The sequence below is a fragment of the Nipponia nippon genome, unplaced genomic scaffold, assembly GCF_047370975.1.
Source record: "Nipponia nippon isolate SJK-2023a ecotype South Korea unplaced genomic scaffold, ASM4737097v1 scaffold_20, whole genome shotgun sequence".
In the NCBI taxonomy this organism is placed as follows: domain Eukaryota; kingdom Metazoa; phylum Chordata; class Aves; order Pelecaniformes; family Threskiornithidae; genus Nipponia; species Nipponia nippon.
Genome location: NW_028262337.1, coordinates 9516785 through 9533881, shown reverse-complemented (window position 1 = coordinate 9533881; position 17097 = coordinate 9516785). Strand labels below are relative to the sequence as shown.

Genomic DNA, 17097 nt, shown 5'->3' with positions numbered 1-17097 from the left:
TATCCTTCATTCTTTAACCTCAGAAATTACTTAGCACCTCTTGCTCATCAGCAAATCATGTAAAGAAGCTGGGAGTGGGCGCTAGGGCTTGGTTCAGCCTTCCCTTAAAATCAATCCAGTCCTCTTGGATGGGAATGTTGAGATCTTAATTTAACAGACAGCAACCAGCACCCCGCAAACCCTAGATGGAAGTTTGTTTCTCTGAAATCCTTTTTCTTGTTCTCTTCAGGAGAGGAAAGTATGGTTCAAACCTGATGGCCACTGACAAGGAGCTGAAACATGAAAAGACAGCACGTACTGTGAAGAGACTGCCTCTTTGTATGTGGCACTGGCATTCTCTGGTTGAGGTGTCGAAGCCTCGTTTGGTGACAATGCCAAGTTAAGGTATTTTCACCTCCTCCTCCCTCTCATCCAAGCTATTTCTTTTCTGTCTCGTCTAGAAAAAAAATTTTTGCAAAACTGGATTGGTTACGTCATTCATTTCAGTGAATGAGACTGGCAAACACTCAGGTCAGTACAAATAAATGAACCACAGCGCTGTACTCTGGGGGAGAGAACAAGTGGTAGGAAATAAAAGGGATTTTGGAACCATTTCACCATTTTAACGTGAAGCTGTAGTCTGAGCCTCCCCACTCCTGATATTAAAACAATGCTCCACTGCATCCATGGCTGCATGTCCTCACGCAGGCAGGGAACACCAAAAAACACATTGTACTTGCTCACATACAACATTCAGAGCAAAAGAAATAAAAGGCATTACTCACGAAACAACAATGGCGAATAGTAACAATAGGAGGAGGAACATTACAGGAGCCTGACCCCTACAAATTGATGGGCCCTGACATTATCCACCTGGTCCAGGTTTCAGCTGGGATAAAGCTAACTTTCTTCCTAGTAGCTGGTGTAGTGCTGTGTTTTGGATTTAGTGTGAGAATAATGTTGACAGCACACTGATGTTTTAGTTGTTGCTAAGTAGTGCTTACACCAGTCAAGGACTTTTCAGCTTCCCATGCTCTGCCAGGTGCACAAGAAGCTGGGAGGGGGCACAGCCAGCACAGCTGATCCAGACCGGCCAAAGGGCTGTTCCATACCATACGACATCATGCTCAGTATATAAACGGAGGGGAGTTGGCCGGGGGGCAGTGATTGCTGCTCAAGGGCAGGCTGGGCATCGGTCAGTGGGTGGTGAGCAACTGCACTGTGCATCACTTGCTTTGTATATTCTTTTATCATTATTATTATTATTATTATTATTATTATTATTATTATTATTATTATTATTATTATTATTATTATTATTATTTTACACTGTTTTATTTCAATTATTGAACTGTTCTTATCTCAACTCACGAGTTTCTCACTTTTACTCTTCTGATTTCTCCCCCATCCCACCGGGAGCCAGGGAGTGAGCAAGCAGCGGTGTGGTCCTTGGTTGCTGACTGGGACTAAACCACGACACCACCTGAGGGTGTTGAGAGAGCTGGCTGATGTTGTTGCGAGGCCACTCTCCATAATCTTCAAGAAGTCGTGGAGATCGGGGGATGTCCCAGCCGACTGAAGGAAGGCAAATGCTACTGCTATCTACAAGAAGGGCTTAAAGGAGGATCCAGGAAATTATAGGTCCATCAGTCTTACTTCAGTCCCTGGGAAAGTTATGGAACGAATCCTCCTGGGGGCTATCACAAGTCAAATGAAGCGCGTCACTGGGAAAAGCCAGCACAGATTCACCAAGGGCAAATCGCGGTTGACAGACCTGATTGCCTTCTACAAGAAAGTAACCTGCTCGGTTCATGCGGGGCAAGCAGTGGACATTGTCTGCCTGGACTTATCCATAGCTTTTGATATGGTTTCCCACAGCCTCCTCCTAGAGAAACTGATGTGTTACGGTCTAGACAAGTGGTCCATGGGGTGGGTGGGGAACTGGCTGACGGGCTGCACCCAGAGGGTGGTGGTGGTGGTAAATAGCTCCTTTTCAAACCAGCAACCCATCACAAGTGGGGTCCCCCAGGGATCGATACTGGGCCCAATGCTTTTTAATATCTTCCTAAGTGATCTGGATGATGGGATCAAGTGTACCCTGATGAAGTTTGCAGATGATACCAAACTGAGTGGGGAAGTGGATGCTTCAAAGGGAGAGCCACCCTGCAGGAAGACCTGGATAGGCTGGAAGAGTGGGTTAACAAGAACCTTATGAAGTTCAACAAGGACAAGTGTAAGGTCTTCACCTTAGAAATTTATCTAAACTGCTTATGCTAAAACAAACCTGAGGAGTTTACTGCAAGTGAAACCCACCCTGAGTATATTAAAGAAATCTTTTGAATATTTATTTCTCTTAATTTCTGTAACTGTAAAAAAGCAGCAATACAACAAAGCAGTCAGTACTTGGCCCTATCATGCCTAAAGCTTAACAATGACAAAACCAGATTGACTTTGTGAAAACAAAACAACAAAAGTATTATTTTTAAACTCAGAAAAGAAGCAAAAAACCTCTTGGCAAATACCTACATAATAAAATATTCTATTTCAAGTACAGCCTTTAACTGAAATGCAGTAATATTCAATATTCTTATAATCCTAGACCAAGGCATCAGTAAGGCACTGGTATATGAGAGTGCAGATCTGTAGTTTAAGGCAAGATCCATTACAGAAACACGAAAAAAGAGGATGAGAAAAATTATAGGTTAAGTTTACAGTAAAAAACAAATTTTAAAATGTTCAGATACTCAAACAATTGTAATTTTGGCTTTTTAATATTTATATTGAATTTTCATATTAACGCGACATAATAACTACACAGCAACACAGACACACCCCATCACTACACAACTGCAGCCCAGGTAGTTGCAACTTAGTTCTCACACATTGCCTTTTGCTCTTTTTCTGAGGCAGCCCTAGAAGCTAACTTCCATCTGGACAGTCAAACTATGCAAGTAAGTGCTGCTGGAACATTTCATCTGAAGAATGATCTGTAATTGTACACCATTAACAATGCTGCTGAGATTAGCATTAGATGCGAGCTTCGTTTCTGATGTTCGACTTGATTGCATATTCTTCGGGTACATATTTGTAGCGTTACTAAGAAAACATTAAGAGGAATAAATTGGTTTTTAAAACCACTATGCTTGAGTCTCACCCACTTCTCTCCAAATCAAAAAAAGCTATATAAATTCAAGAGTATCTACTATGACAAACTGACATTTGAAGAAACTGTAGAAGCCCCTCAAACCTTCATGGAATATTCAAAAAACTGAGCTTTTTTTAAAAGCTATGACACTGATATTTTGATATTTCAACACTGATGTTTTTCAAATGGCTAAAGAATTCCTTTACATTATGGAACCGACATGTTTAGGTTTTTGTGTTTGTCACTTTTAAGTTAATACATAGCCGGGAACATGGAATATTTATCCCAATAGGATACTGAAGTGAACTCCATCCCCCACTGGCCACCATATGCCTTTTTTTTTTTTTTTTTAAATGTGCAGTAGAAATAATGACAGCTACTGTACAGCTAGTAATCACAGCTATTTGGTACAGCTAGCTGTACCAAGATACTTCAGAACTGCCGTGCTTTCAGAATCCACTAATTTCTACATTAAATAACACCATTTTCTTTCATTGTTGCTGTGAAAAAGATCCATGGAAACAAACAGGACAAGTTCCTGACTTTCTATACAAAGAAAACAATACACAGGGCAACCAGACTAAGAGATGGTAAGCCTCTGGAAGAGGTATAAAACCATATTAAACTGCTTTGGGGAAGGGAAGGGAAGGGAAGGGAAGGGAAGGGAAGGGAAGGGAAGGGAAGGGAAGGGAAGGGAAGGGAAGGGAAGGGAAGGGAAGGGAAGGGAAGGGAAGGGAAGGGAAGGGAAGGGAAGGGAAGGGAAGGGAAGGGAAGGGAAGGGAAGGGAAGGGAAGGGAAGGGAAGGGAAGGGAAGGGAAGGGAAGGGAAGGGAAGGGAGGGAAGGGAAGGGAAGGGAAGGGAAGGGAAGGGAAGGGAAGGGAAGGGAAGGGAAGGGAAGGGAAGGGAAGGGAAGGGAAGGGAAGGGAAGGGAAGGGAAGGGAAGGGAAGGGAAGGGAAGGAAGGGAAGGGAAGGGAAGGGAAGGGAAGGGAAGGGAAGGGAAGGGAAGGGAAGGAAGGGAAGGGAAGGAAGGAAGGGAAGGAAGGGAAGGGAAGGGAAGGGAAGGGAAGGGAAGGGAAGGGAAGGGAAGGGAAGGGAAGGGAAGGGAAGGGAAGGGAAGGGAAGGAAGGGAAGGGAAGGGAAGGGAAGGGAAGGGAAGGGAAGGGAAGGAAGGGAAGGGAAGGGAAGGGAAGGGAAGGGAAGGGAAGGGAAGGGAAGGGAAGGAAGGGAAGGGAAGGGAAGGGAAGGGAAGGGAAGGGAAGGGAAGGGAAGGGAAGGGACGGGACGGGACGGGACGGGACGGGAAGGGACGGGACGGGACGGGACGGGACGGGACGGGACCACTGCTAGTCATTTGCCCATAGGAAGCAACAAATCTTACAGAGCAGTAAGCACAGCTGAGGCAGTGCAGCAACAGCACAGTTTCTTAGCTCAGCAGAGAATGCCAAAGCACAACACAAAGCCTACAGCCTTGTAGAGTACACAAAAGGCTGGGAAAAGCGAGCATGTGCACATGCTTCCATCTTCTTAAGTATGTGCTGTTTGTAGCAATGCCAGATAAAATATGCAGAAAATCTTCTATGTTTTAAACTGATATTTTATAGTCTCGAAATTCCAGTCACTGAAGTGTCAATATTTATTAGCATTTCCACAGTCTGAGCAGCACTATTAATAAAATCAGAGCAGATGGAAGCTGCTGTCATATGTTGTTGGAGTTTTTTTCGCGGGGGGTAGGGGGGTGGTACGCAATAACAACTCCTCCACAGAAGTTCATAGAGAAGCTCCGAAAACAAAATATTCTATTGGGCATTCTTTCTATTAATGAGAAATACTTGCCTCTAGAAATGCTTACAATACAAGGCAAAGGCAACTTAGTGCCATCTGCACTGGCACCATTTAACAAAGAAAAAAGCTGATTCTGAACATGTGCTGCTTTTCCATAGAGCTTTAAACAGAAAATTGAACTTCATTTGGCTTCTTAATACTTTTCATGTTCTTAAGTATGCTCTCTAGCTAAAGAACATTAATACACCAATAAGAGAGAAATGACATGATGTGATGTTCGCCTAGGCTTTAGATCAGCAAACCAGAAAGGACAGCAAGAGGCTCAACAAGCATTCAAAGCATTTTTTCAAGCATCTTTTATCCAAGTTTTTCAAAAATACGCTTATCTTTCCTAAGAACTAAAACCAAATTACTTAAAAAGCAGTATAAAATGCTAAAGCTCCACAAACCAAAACATTTAATAATGGACATTGAGCTATAAAACAGAAATATTTTCCTGAAACTTAGTTTCCCCATATATTCCCCTTCCTATTTATCCACACAATTACATGTAAATACATATCATTCACCTGGCTCTTCAACAGATATTCGTAACTAAAAATTTGCCTTCAGAACAACATGAAAGATGATGCAGAATAAAATTCAAGTACTTTGGAGGTGACTTACAACATATGAATAAAGAAGAGCATTTCTATTTTAATATATTGTGCAGTTGGTTCAAAGGAAAGAAAAATAACATACTTACCACTGTGTTACTTTCTTCTCTCTGCTGCTTCTTCCCTGAGCTTTCAAAGCCAACATTCTGTTTAAGACAAAGGTACAAAAATTTTAGTCAACCCTATCCCTACCAGGTAAGAACAAACTGATATTTTATTGCATTGCATATTTATTTTGCCTTCAGAGTTCTGGTTTTGTTTTTTTAAAAGAAAAGCTGCACATGTGTATGAACAGTAGCTTTAAGATTTCAGACAACTTGTAAGACTTCCAAGACAGTAAAAATTACACATATACTTCTGGGGGAGATTATTTTGTATGTGTAAAATAGTACAAAACATTGCTTTTTATCCTACTTTAATTTTGATTTTATAGCATTCTGTCTACCAAGTTGTTTCATTTCTACTCCATTTTAGTCGCTGTATGAAATTATTAAATCTCTTATGCTAGACATCTCTTGCACAATTCTGAAGTTAATAAGAATACGTCAGAAATCAACAGAACACGGAAGGAGCACAATTCTATATCATTAAGAATTTTTTAGACAGTTGCAACACATTTTGTAAGGCATATCAGATCACTGATGTTATCTTCACTGAAGTAGAAAAATTATAAACAAAAACATCCAGTGTATTCAACTGAACACATTCAAAATTAATGGCTGGACCTATGGAAAGATAAATTTTGCCTCCAACAAAGACATAAGTAGAACCTATCTTCAGAGGGATTAAATGTCACTATGGCCAGACAGATCATCTAACTGAGCATCAAGTCATGTAGAACAGCAAAGGACCTGAGTCAGGCAGAGTATAATCTGTCAAATTTGTAGTACCTAGAAAAAAATTTAAATTGTAGGGAGCACAGGTAGTAGCTTCATTCAAAGGATTTACCTATAAACGGAACTATATTTCATTTCTTTCTGATAAAAAGCAGAAGCAGCCCATCATAAAATCATCACAAGAGCGTCCTCAAAAAAATCCTAGAACAGATTTAAAATCAAAATTGTTCCAGGAGAAATGAAGTTCCTTGGTTTGGGTAAGAAGCAAGCAACAGTACAATCACAGAACGATGAACTCCTTAGGAAGTCAGGATTGTCAAAGCAGGATTGCACTATAACCAATTTTCATGTTACGTGTCTTATTCCTCATTCAGGGGTCACTGGTGCCAGCTTCTGCATTCGTACAAATGGACTCCCCAATGCACTCTACTGAATAAATCTATTCATTTATTCTCAATAGAAGGACAACCAGGACATGCAAATAGCAACGGGAAAAAGTAACACAGGTAAAAGTAATATTAAAGCCTCAAATCTTTCAAGTTTCCTGCTGAAAAAAAAGCCTCTATCAGTTTAGCCAGCCTCAGAAATATAGAACAGCAGCACTCAAGACAATTTAAAAGATCAAGAAAGACAGCAAGGATCAAACCAGATTCTGAAACCTGGGGTCTTAGGAGAGATTCAGTCAAACTGTCATGGCTGCATGCTTCTTTCCTTTCCCATAGCGCTTTGCTCCTACTGAAAAACTATTTAATCTTTACAAAAGCTATTCAGAGGCACTGTACACAAGCTCCCAAACAGAAGAAATGCAGGTTTGCAATAGCTCTGGTAGGATAAGCAGAATTAATCCAGAGAATACGACAGCGCAGGGCTGGATCTGACAGTGGGACAGTCAGGTGATTGTGACTCTGGAAAGAAAAAGGTTTAAGGTCAAAACTTTGCAGGCAGAGCGTTCAGACTAGAAAAACGATCAAAGAAACAGCTAGCCCCATAATCACCACAAAAACAACAAACAAAAAGGGATTACTCTTGCATCATTTCCTGACACCTGTTAGGCTGCCTCTGTTGAAATGTCCAGAAGAATAAAATCCAGTGGTAGGGAGCCATTACCAAATCATGAACTGTTTGCAGACTTCCAAACCAAGCACAAGGAACTCATCCGATCACAACCATCCAGAGGAGATAATACAGCAAGTGGGATGTGTGTGCATGGAGAGAGCAATACACAACCACCTAGATATTTCAGGTCATTCTGCTTTGAAGATTAAACAGCCATACACTGAACGAAATACAGCAGTTACAGAATCAGGCGAGAACAACGAACTCACTGCAACCAACGTTACCTTAATGTCACTGGAAACTGTGACATTGAGTCAGATAACCTTAACCCTGTATCAGAAGAGAACAGCTAAGAGTGTGCAGTAACTACAACTATAAGCACCGATGAGTCTGCAATAGCAGGAACCCCCCAGGCCTCCACACATTCACATTGCCAGGTCTAGTTTGCAGGAAAGCACAATCTCCCAAAGAAAACAGACCAGGGTATTTGGAGGAGCGCCAGGTAACCAGGCACCACGACCTCAACTAGCTCAGATCACCACTTTCCTACTTGTTTTGCAGAAATGATAACAGGTGCTTTAGATGAATAGTGATAAATTACCCTCAAGGTAAAAATACCTAATGAAATCTTATCTAACCCTACTCTAGCACATAGTATCAAACACATCAGACTGAGTCTCAGTGTCTGTCAGGTTCCTCCAACCAAAAAGGCACAGCAGAAGAGCCCTGGCACTCAGCTTGAAGTATGGGGAGAGTACTTGGGGGAATTATCACATGTGTTCATCCTGTTTCTTACTCTTCCTTGGGTATAACCCAACTGCTGCTAGAAAATGCTTGCCAGATGGACTGCCGGTCTGCTCCACTGCAGCTGTTCTGATCGCTTGGCTGTACCCTGGAGGCTGCTCACATCTTTAAGTATTTCAGTTCCAGCTTACCAATGGTTTTAGACGAGCGAGACCTGCAATTGACTCAGTAAGTATCTTTCTTAATATAATTTTCATGCAAATACATTTCTCCTCAAATCCTCATCATTCTTTCCATTGCTTATTGGAGGACTTTAAATGGATATTGATGCACCCAGAATACTAGTGGCAAATTTTCACACAACAGATCAGGAAACAGGGTTATATTTCAGTGCACTGAAAGACAATGAATAATCCCCAAGCGGTTTTTACCCACTCCAGTCTGTTTAAAAAAAAAAAAAAAAAAAAGAAAAAAAAGGAGGGTGGGAAAATCACAACACTTAGGTTCTTCATTTAAGGAAGGGTTGGAAATAAAAATCTTAAGAATTGCTTGCTTCAGAGACATTTCAGGCAGCCTTCGGCCCATGATAACCATCCTCAATGTTAAATAGTGAGAACAGTAAAAACATTTAATTATTTCTTTAAATAATTCCAGGAGAGTATTGCAGAAGCCAGATTATCTATGCTTGCCCTTTAAACATCTACTCATGTTCAGTGAGAAGGTATGTTTAGCTAAAAAGATTTTAGATTGATCAAGATTATCCATAGCAAAGACGCACATTAAGCAGAAATAGATCCCACACTGCAGCACTAACATCCATCTTGCAAACCAAGAACAATTTTAGGGCATTGAGATTAGTTATATTTTTTCCTTTTGGAACAGGGACCAGGAAGATGAGGCATTCTCAAGCAAACCAAGAAAGTCCAAATGTATGCACAATCGGTATCACTATCGTCAATGAAGCAGGTTTTCCCTGCACAAGGATACTCATAACCTTTTTAACAAAGGTTAATAAAATATTTTTATTAAGTTATCAGAGGAGGACATACAGATGCACATAATCATTTCATACACAACAATAAAAGTTTTACTGTCAGTGGTTACTGGCAAGATTCTTATTTAATCACAGCCTGCAACATAGGTGAGAAATGTGTGCCTTACAGTGAGATACATTTGAAAGAAGAGTAACATATAATCTTGATTGAGGAAATCAGCACAGCTGGCAAAATATTTATCTCTAGATAGTATACCTTTGAAATCAAACAGACATTTTGCACAAAGTAGGAAGGTCTGTAGACCACAGACGGTTTAGTTAATCTTGGATTCGCACGCTGGGGAACAGGGAGGGACGAGCGGAGAGGACCAGGGAGACACAAAGGATCCAAAGACCATTCTCAAGAAACAGTGCATCTTGTTTTTCCTGGAAGCAGATGCTGTCACCATGTCTCGGTGTTTCTCATTACTTTGGTAATGATCAAAGTAACTTACCAAAACTTACCAAAGCCAGACATTTAGAGTGAAGCAAAGAAACAATCTCTGCTGCACAGATTGTCTCATTGACAAAAACCTGAGATGGTTCAGAAGCAGCACTATCTTTCTACTGTCTTGGGTGGAGGAGTCCAAGATGTTAATTATGATGTATTATCTTAAGCCACATGAGACTGACCTACTTGAGGATTTGTTACCTCCTAGCACCAATGCTGTCACAGCTGTTGACAACCAGAACCCTTCAACGCAGGAAGAGGACAGCTGATGGTGCATTCTCAGTGAGCACACAAAGATTCACATTTGCTTCCAGTATGCCCCAAAATAACCTGTATTTGGCAACACTGTTGGTACACTGCAGGGGACATCCAGTTGAGAAGTGTTCTGCCAAGGGATACGGGTATGCTTATCAACCACAATGGAATGGAAAAGGCACTTTAAGAGGTCCCTGACTGGCTAACTTGCTATAGGAATTGTAGTTTAATATTAAGAGCTTCATTGTTTTGCCAGAGTATCTACAGTTCTATTAGAGATATTTCTAATTACCTTAAAACTGAATGAAATGCCCAGAGGCTAGCAAAATGAAACTTTCTTCATTACTTACAATACTTTAACAGCACTTTTGGACAAGACGGTTAAGGAAACACACTCACACCTGCACATATGCAGATGAATCAGATCTGCTGATTTTTGTTGTTGATTGCTTTCCCTTGGGGAAGCTGGTCAAAGAAGGGTCTCCAAGGCATAAATGAAGATTGCAAAATGACTTCAATTTTTTTTTACAGGAACTATTTCCAAATTATTTCTCTCACCTGTGTGGATATAGCAGCAAAAACTCTCACTGTGTAAGTGGTCTGAGTGCAAAGTGTGGTTTTGCAACAAAATAAACACACCTAGATTTAGAAAAACTGCCTGGGGTTAAAAATCCCCCTTTATAGTAGTGCAATTAGTGCAGAAATGACCACTATGGCTGAGTTTGATCTCACCAGGGAAAAACTGCTATAATGCATGTGCACGAGATTGGAGGAATTTCTCAACTCTTAAAACTTCAAGGAATCATTTGTGAATCAAGATGCCTGCTTCTCAAAGTATAAGCCTCAGCATGTATGCTCTGAAAAGTTCTTCTATAACAGGAATTAAATATAACAGTTCTTAAGCATAAACAATTGTATCTATAACACCATCAAAAGGCCTAGCTGTTGCAGATAAGTAATCATATTGCAACGTTTAATTTAAAAAACCTCAAACCCAATATTCCCCCTAAAAGCCACAAGGTACAGCACTATTTTCCACTGTTTACCCCAAGTAACTAGCACTGCAGAATGATGCAGGTTGGAAGGGACCTCTCCAGGTCATGTAGTCCAACCCACCGACACCACTACCACATTAGGCCAACTTGAACACTAGATCCAACAAAGTCAAAAGCTACTTTTGAGTTAAGGTCAATGTCAGTATGTACAAAAAGAAGCAGGTCAGTTGGCTTATTTGGAAACGTTTCCAGGGGAGAAAGTTGAGATTTAGTGCTTTTTGTGAACCATGGAGATACATGTTTCCGTATCTCCTCTCTAGCAAAATTATCAAGTCAACATAATTGCTATTTGAGATACTCTTTTTTCAAGTCTTACTAAAGCAGCTGAATAATCACACATTGATTCAATCATTCATGAATTCATGATATACAATGCTTCATCTCACAGTAATTCCTGTATCCTTTCCTACCATGAAAATAAAAGTATCAGGAAAATCCCTTTATAGAATCAAGATGGCCTGTGGATGGAAACAAAACTAGAGAAATCACTATTTAATTGGAAATTATTTCTACTTTACAGGCAGTAACAAATACGTTCACCAAAGTAGGTCCAGTGTTCACAGACAGGCAAATTATTAATTTCTATAAACCAAGGTTGCTTTGCAGAACAGCAAATGTGGAAGAGGATTAAAATGTTACTGTATACTCTTGCTAATAATTCTGCTTAAGTCTTTACTGATGTTTACTGGCTCTGTTACTGTGATTCCATTGCATTAACCCAAATAACCAGAGGCCAAGCCAGGAATGAAAACAGAGAAAACAGAGATATGACACTGATTTTATACTCCAAACTTAATGCTAAAAATTAAGAATTTTAGGAAGGCTTTAAAACCAAGCATATATCTGGCATCCTTAAACACTGTATTTATTTAATATAGTAGTTTGTTTTGGTTTGGTTTGTTTGGGGTTGTTGTTGTTTTTTGGTTTTGTTTTTACACAAAATAAACAGGTTTAGTGATCTATTTTCACATCAATTTGTTTCTTGTCTCTCAAGTACGCAATACAGCCGTATCTGAACTTCAAAAAAACAAGAAACAAACCATGCACAACAGAAAGCTACTTGAAGTATTCGATCAAGGAGACACGGCTTCCTGGACTACTTACCTTGACCTCACAGACCATGCTTTGGGACCACCAAACCAGCAGGTCTCAGAACAGCAACAGTCTGCATCCCATGCACTATCACAATTCTTTGCCAAGTTATTTTTCTAAGTGACATTTGCGCTAACTCACTGACTAGAAGTGAGTAGCTGTGCCGAGCTACACACTGAGGTCTAGTTAAGCCTGAGGAAGCTTTGTTGTTAGTGGTAACACAAAGAATCCAACTTGACTTAATCTTGGAATTAAAAAGAAAATGCAAAAAAAAAAAAACCAACATTCTTGTAAGCTATGACAACTCTCACCCACGCTTCAGCCATTTCAAAGATTTCCACTGCTGCTACAGAACTGACAACAACTTTAGAGAGGACATACCTACATCACATCAGGAGGCCAATTAGCACCACAAACAATGTGACATGAGCACTCAGGATAACAAAAGTGGTTGCAAATCCATGAGAAAACTATTTAGATCTGGTGCCCTCACCCTTTGCTTCTGTGCAACCCCCTTCCATTCACCCTTCCCCACCCCCATTCTTAAGAGTTTCCCATCAGCACATGGATCCTAGACAGTGACAGCTCTGCATGGTCAGAGCTTTTCAGGCCTATTATTGTTAGCCACAGCAAATGACGTCAGCCTTCTTTCACAGCAGCACAAGAGAAACTGACAATGGGAAAAAAGGAGGAATGTGGAAAATTTGAGAAACAAATGATTAAGAGAATAAACGTACTTAAGAGATAGAATATACCAATTTAATCAGTAGTAAGATTTGTAACTAAAAACATAAAACTGAGTCAATCACACACACGATACTACACGAGAACGTATACCATCATTTCTAGAAAGAACACATTTGATCTAAATGAAATAGGTGGTTAACTTGTATGATGCTGTTATCATGACCCTTATCTCTTTTTCCCTACTGCCATTCATCACGTAAAGCCTTTTCCCTCCTCTACTTTACCACACCCACATCTTTTATTAGATATTGAAATATTTTAGGGAGGCACTTATCTAATATTATTTGCATAGTACTTAAGAAATAGGGCACCAGGTCTTATAGGGACCATGGGCGTGTATACAGTGCTGGTGGCACCCAACACCACACTTCTGTGAGCAAGGCGTGATTGGCTAAATATTGCATTAAGTAGATTCTGACTCACTAACACAGATAAGCTGTTAACTACTTAATATGAGGAAGACAGAAGTTATCTGAAGCGAGTATGACTACCAAGCATGAGAGAAAGTGCACGAACCTTTGAACATGAGAACCTTTGGCAAAGATTTTGAGCACAATATTTAACTCTATACTGAATTTTCCAATAGCAACTTGTGAAACAATCAAACAAGTCCCAGGATGAGTCATCCATCTGAATGACCCCAAAATTGTCACACTGTGCACTCCTGTCCTAAAATACAAATGCTTGAGATTCAAGTCCTCTTGGACAATATTTAAGTATAGGTTTCCAACATCCCAGACAAACCACCTATTACCTATACCCCATTAAAAAGAACAATAGAGGTGGTATATTTCTCTCCATTTGAAACCTACACAGACAGATGTACTCTCGATATACCTCCTGTATCAGGCAGATGCTTTGTCAATTATGCCACAGCTTATGCACAAAATTGGATCCTAGAGCTATTTCAGATTATTAAAATACAGAAGGCTGTAGATACATGCTGCAGCAGAAACCTAGGCACAGGCAGAATTCAGACTGCAAATTTTACAGATTCTGTGAATGTTTTTGGCACTCTAAATGCACAAATTTGTCTTGTGCCTGTGGCCTTTTATTTCTATTGGCTAGTCCAGGATATTCTGCAACACAGTTTGAACTGCTAACCAGCTGAGGCTTTATATTTGAATTTATCAAATTATGCATAAAATACTGAATTGTTAGAACCAATAACCACCTAGTAGTTGTCTGAAACAGGTTTAAAAGTAGGTTTTAGGAACGTGATGAATGTTTTACATTTCCCTTATTTCAGAAACACAATATTATAGCATAATGGAGATGTCAAATTAGAATGGTTTAAAAAATAGCAGAAACTAACAGCAAACCCTTGCTATAATTGCATACTTAATTATAGATCTCACTCTACCAGCCAAGTCATTGTTAGGGTATGTAAATTCCTGAGTTCCCTTTCCTTCCAGGGCAGAGGTGAGCAGTGCTAGTTGAACAACACTTAAACCTATTTTTAGACATCATTTCCCCCCCAACACACGTACAGGCATAACTTTCCAATTAACAATTGCTATAGTGAACCTTTTACTTCCTTCTGCATTTATTTTGTTCCTCACTGCTTTACAAAGTTGAATTAGGAGACATCGCTGACCAGTCTGATTACAGAAACAATTAGCGATCTGAGAACTTGCTTGCAAAACTGCTCAACATTCATAGCTACGAATGAAATTAACCTCAGCTGTGCTCTTAATATACAAAGTGATACAACAATATTAGGGTGTTATTGCTTGTTTGAGTGGGTTTAAAGAAAAAAAAGAACCACCAGATACTTTTTATAGCTTCAATTGCCAATTATTGTGAACATCAATTCACTATCATAATATATCATTAACTCACCCCGTATGCACATTATAAAGATCAATTTTTGAACATCAATGTTCTCTATAACCAATAACAAAGGAAGACACTAGGAGGAATAATATATTCATTATATTCTATATTCAAAATAGGAATTAGATAATGGAGCAGGAACAAAGCAGAATCACAGAGACAGGAATTTTTAAAAATGCACTGATCTGAAGTAGGGATACACTCTCAAGACAAGCGTCTGGTATTAGAACTTTTTAGTAAGCTGTGAACAATTGAACAGGTGTCTTACTGGAAGTTAAAGCTTCCTGTTTGAATCAATATTAAATTCATAACTAACCACAACAGCTACTGATTGTGACTAACCATATTCGATGTCAAACCAAAATGTATTTTTACTCTATTACACTTCACGCAGGCATGTGCCATCTGCCACTGAGGTATGATCCGTTTCCCCGTGACATTATCACATTACTCTTGAAAAGACTAATAGTGCTGCTTAATCTCATGGTTTGAGCCAATTTCTAAACACGAAGCGTTGGCTTGCTGTCAGATCTCCTCACTACCTGCCTGAGAATCAACGATGAAGGAGCAGATTGTCACTTTTTACCATATAATTTAAAGCTACCCAGACCCCTGTTGCAAGCTAATTTACATTTTGCAAACACTGTTCTAGAAGTGATTTGTTTCATGGATGGAACAGAACTATAAAATTCCCCTGGACTTTTACTATGTAACAGGATAACAATCCTCCTCTAACACACAAGAACAATCCAGGACCACAAGTCACCTGAACTAAAATGCAAATAGTTCATTAAGGTAATAAAGATTTCTATCATTTGAAATTGCAGAGCTGCAAGGTAATTAATCCCCAGCTCACAAGAAAATTTAAGGAAATTAATATGCTGAATTCAACTGATTGGAGAATAGTCCTAGTTTTTTCTGTCTAAAAAAAACCCCACCCTCTGCAGATTGAGCTTGAATTGAACCAATGCAGAGACAGTTTCTGACTCTGAAAAAAAACAATAACCCAATTGTTATTTAAAATCCTGAGTAGAAGATGGCAGTGTCTGGAAAAGAACAGGATACGAGTTTGCTGTGTTCCCTCTGATAATGAGGTTACAGTGAGGGTTGTTTTGCCTCAATTCCTAATGGCTTTTTATTAAACATTCTAAACTAACACAGCATTAAGCATAACATGCAGAAACTGCTGTCGGTGCATAGTCTGCAAATCCCCAGCAGGCTTCTCCTCGTTCACAATTTCCTATTCTTTGGAGGGGCATCTTGGAGAACGTACTGCCTGGAGGAATGTGCCCTTCACGTATCAATAGAAGTGCTACCAAACCGCATGCCCTAAAGTGCATTTTGAAGATGATATTCACGCATCTTCCAAAACCCTTTTTACCGTAGTTGACAATTCCAGTTCACAGGATCTTCTAGTAATATGTGAAATGCATTATTATATCTAATAGCCAAACAATGGAGATTTTTGGGTCTTCTGGTTTTTAGATACAGCTCCATTCTCACTTCTGAGTGAAGAAAGAAACAATCAGATGTGAGCTCTAAAAACAATCTGACATCTGTTTAATCTAATCTAAAATAAATTCTTCTGTATCTTCCAGATCTTCTCCAACAAGCCAATACAAGATCTGGACAAAACAATTAAGCCTGTATTTAAAGCTTTCATAGTAATAAAGCAAATCACCTGTTTCCCTGCAGCTTACTGAATTCTAAATTCTTAGAAAGAAAAATGGACGTTTATTAAACTGCATTAAATGACATGTCTATGCAATTTTCTGTCTAGCATTAAGAACTGCAACTAAAAAAATAAAATCAACCTTTTCCAACAGGTTGACTTTTAACATCTCAGCCATCTTTGTTAACAGCTGAAAAAGCACTAAAAATTTTTTCTAGTACAGCAAAATCTCAGTAGTAAAGATCAGCAGTGAGATGAATGGACTAATTCCATTCTAGATACCAGCTTTCATTTTAATACCATTAAGGGATCAGAACTGAGACAGACTGATAATGTCATGGATAAAATCATTCAACACAGTTTTAATGCATGCGCTCTATGACAACACACATAGTCCAGTTTTCCCATAAAACTATATAGATCTAGAAAGTAACACATCTGAAGTTAACAGTTGTCTGGTGTTCACACCAATAAGAGACTGGGCTAAGAATAAATGCTAACAGCATGATCTATAAAAATAGAGACCAGAATGAGCGCTAGCAGTTAAGACAGCAGTAGTGCTATTAGCACTCCAGTTAAAAAGAAAGAAACATTCTGAATGTGGGAGGCCAGTATCTAAACCCAAAATAACAAACACTGAGACAGAGATTAACCAATTTATCTAACGCCCACTAGTTTAAGACTAATGAGTCTTAAACTTAAATCTCGCCAGATGTAAAAATGCCTGGGTAATTGCTCCCTACAGAAACCACATCTC

General features: G+C 39.4%; 1 protein-coding gene across 17 annotated transcripts in view; it reads right to left on the bottom strand.

The window, feature by feature from the left end:
• The window catches only part of ERBIN (erbb2 interacting protein), a 124740-nt gene that overhangs the window by 77409 nt on the left and 30234 nt on the right, over window positions 1-17097 (bottom strand). For 16 of the 17 annotated variants that reach the window (XR_015705249.1, XM_087759876.1, XM_087759880.1 and 13 more), the window contains one exon: window positions 5653-5709. Coding sequence is in view for 6 of the 17 variants with exons in the window: in XM_087759885.1 (XP_087616011.1) it covers window positions 5653-5709 (57 nt within the window). In the remaining 11 variants the exon portion in view is untranslated. Of the gene's footprint in view, window positions 1-298; window positions 439-5652; window positions 5710-17097 lie in introns of those variants that run through there. The other variant, XM_087759884.1, reaches the window with a different exon arrangement.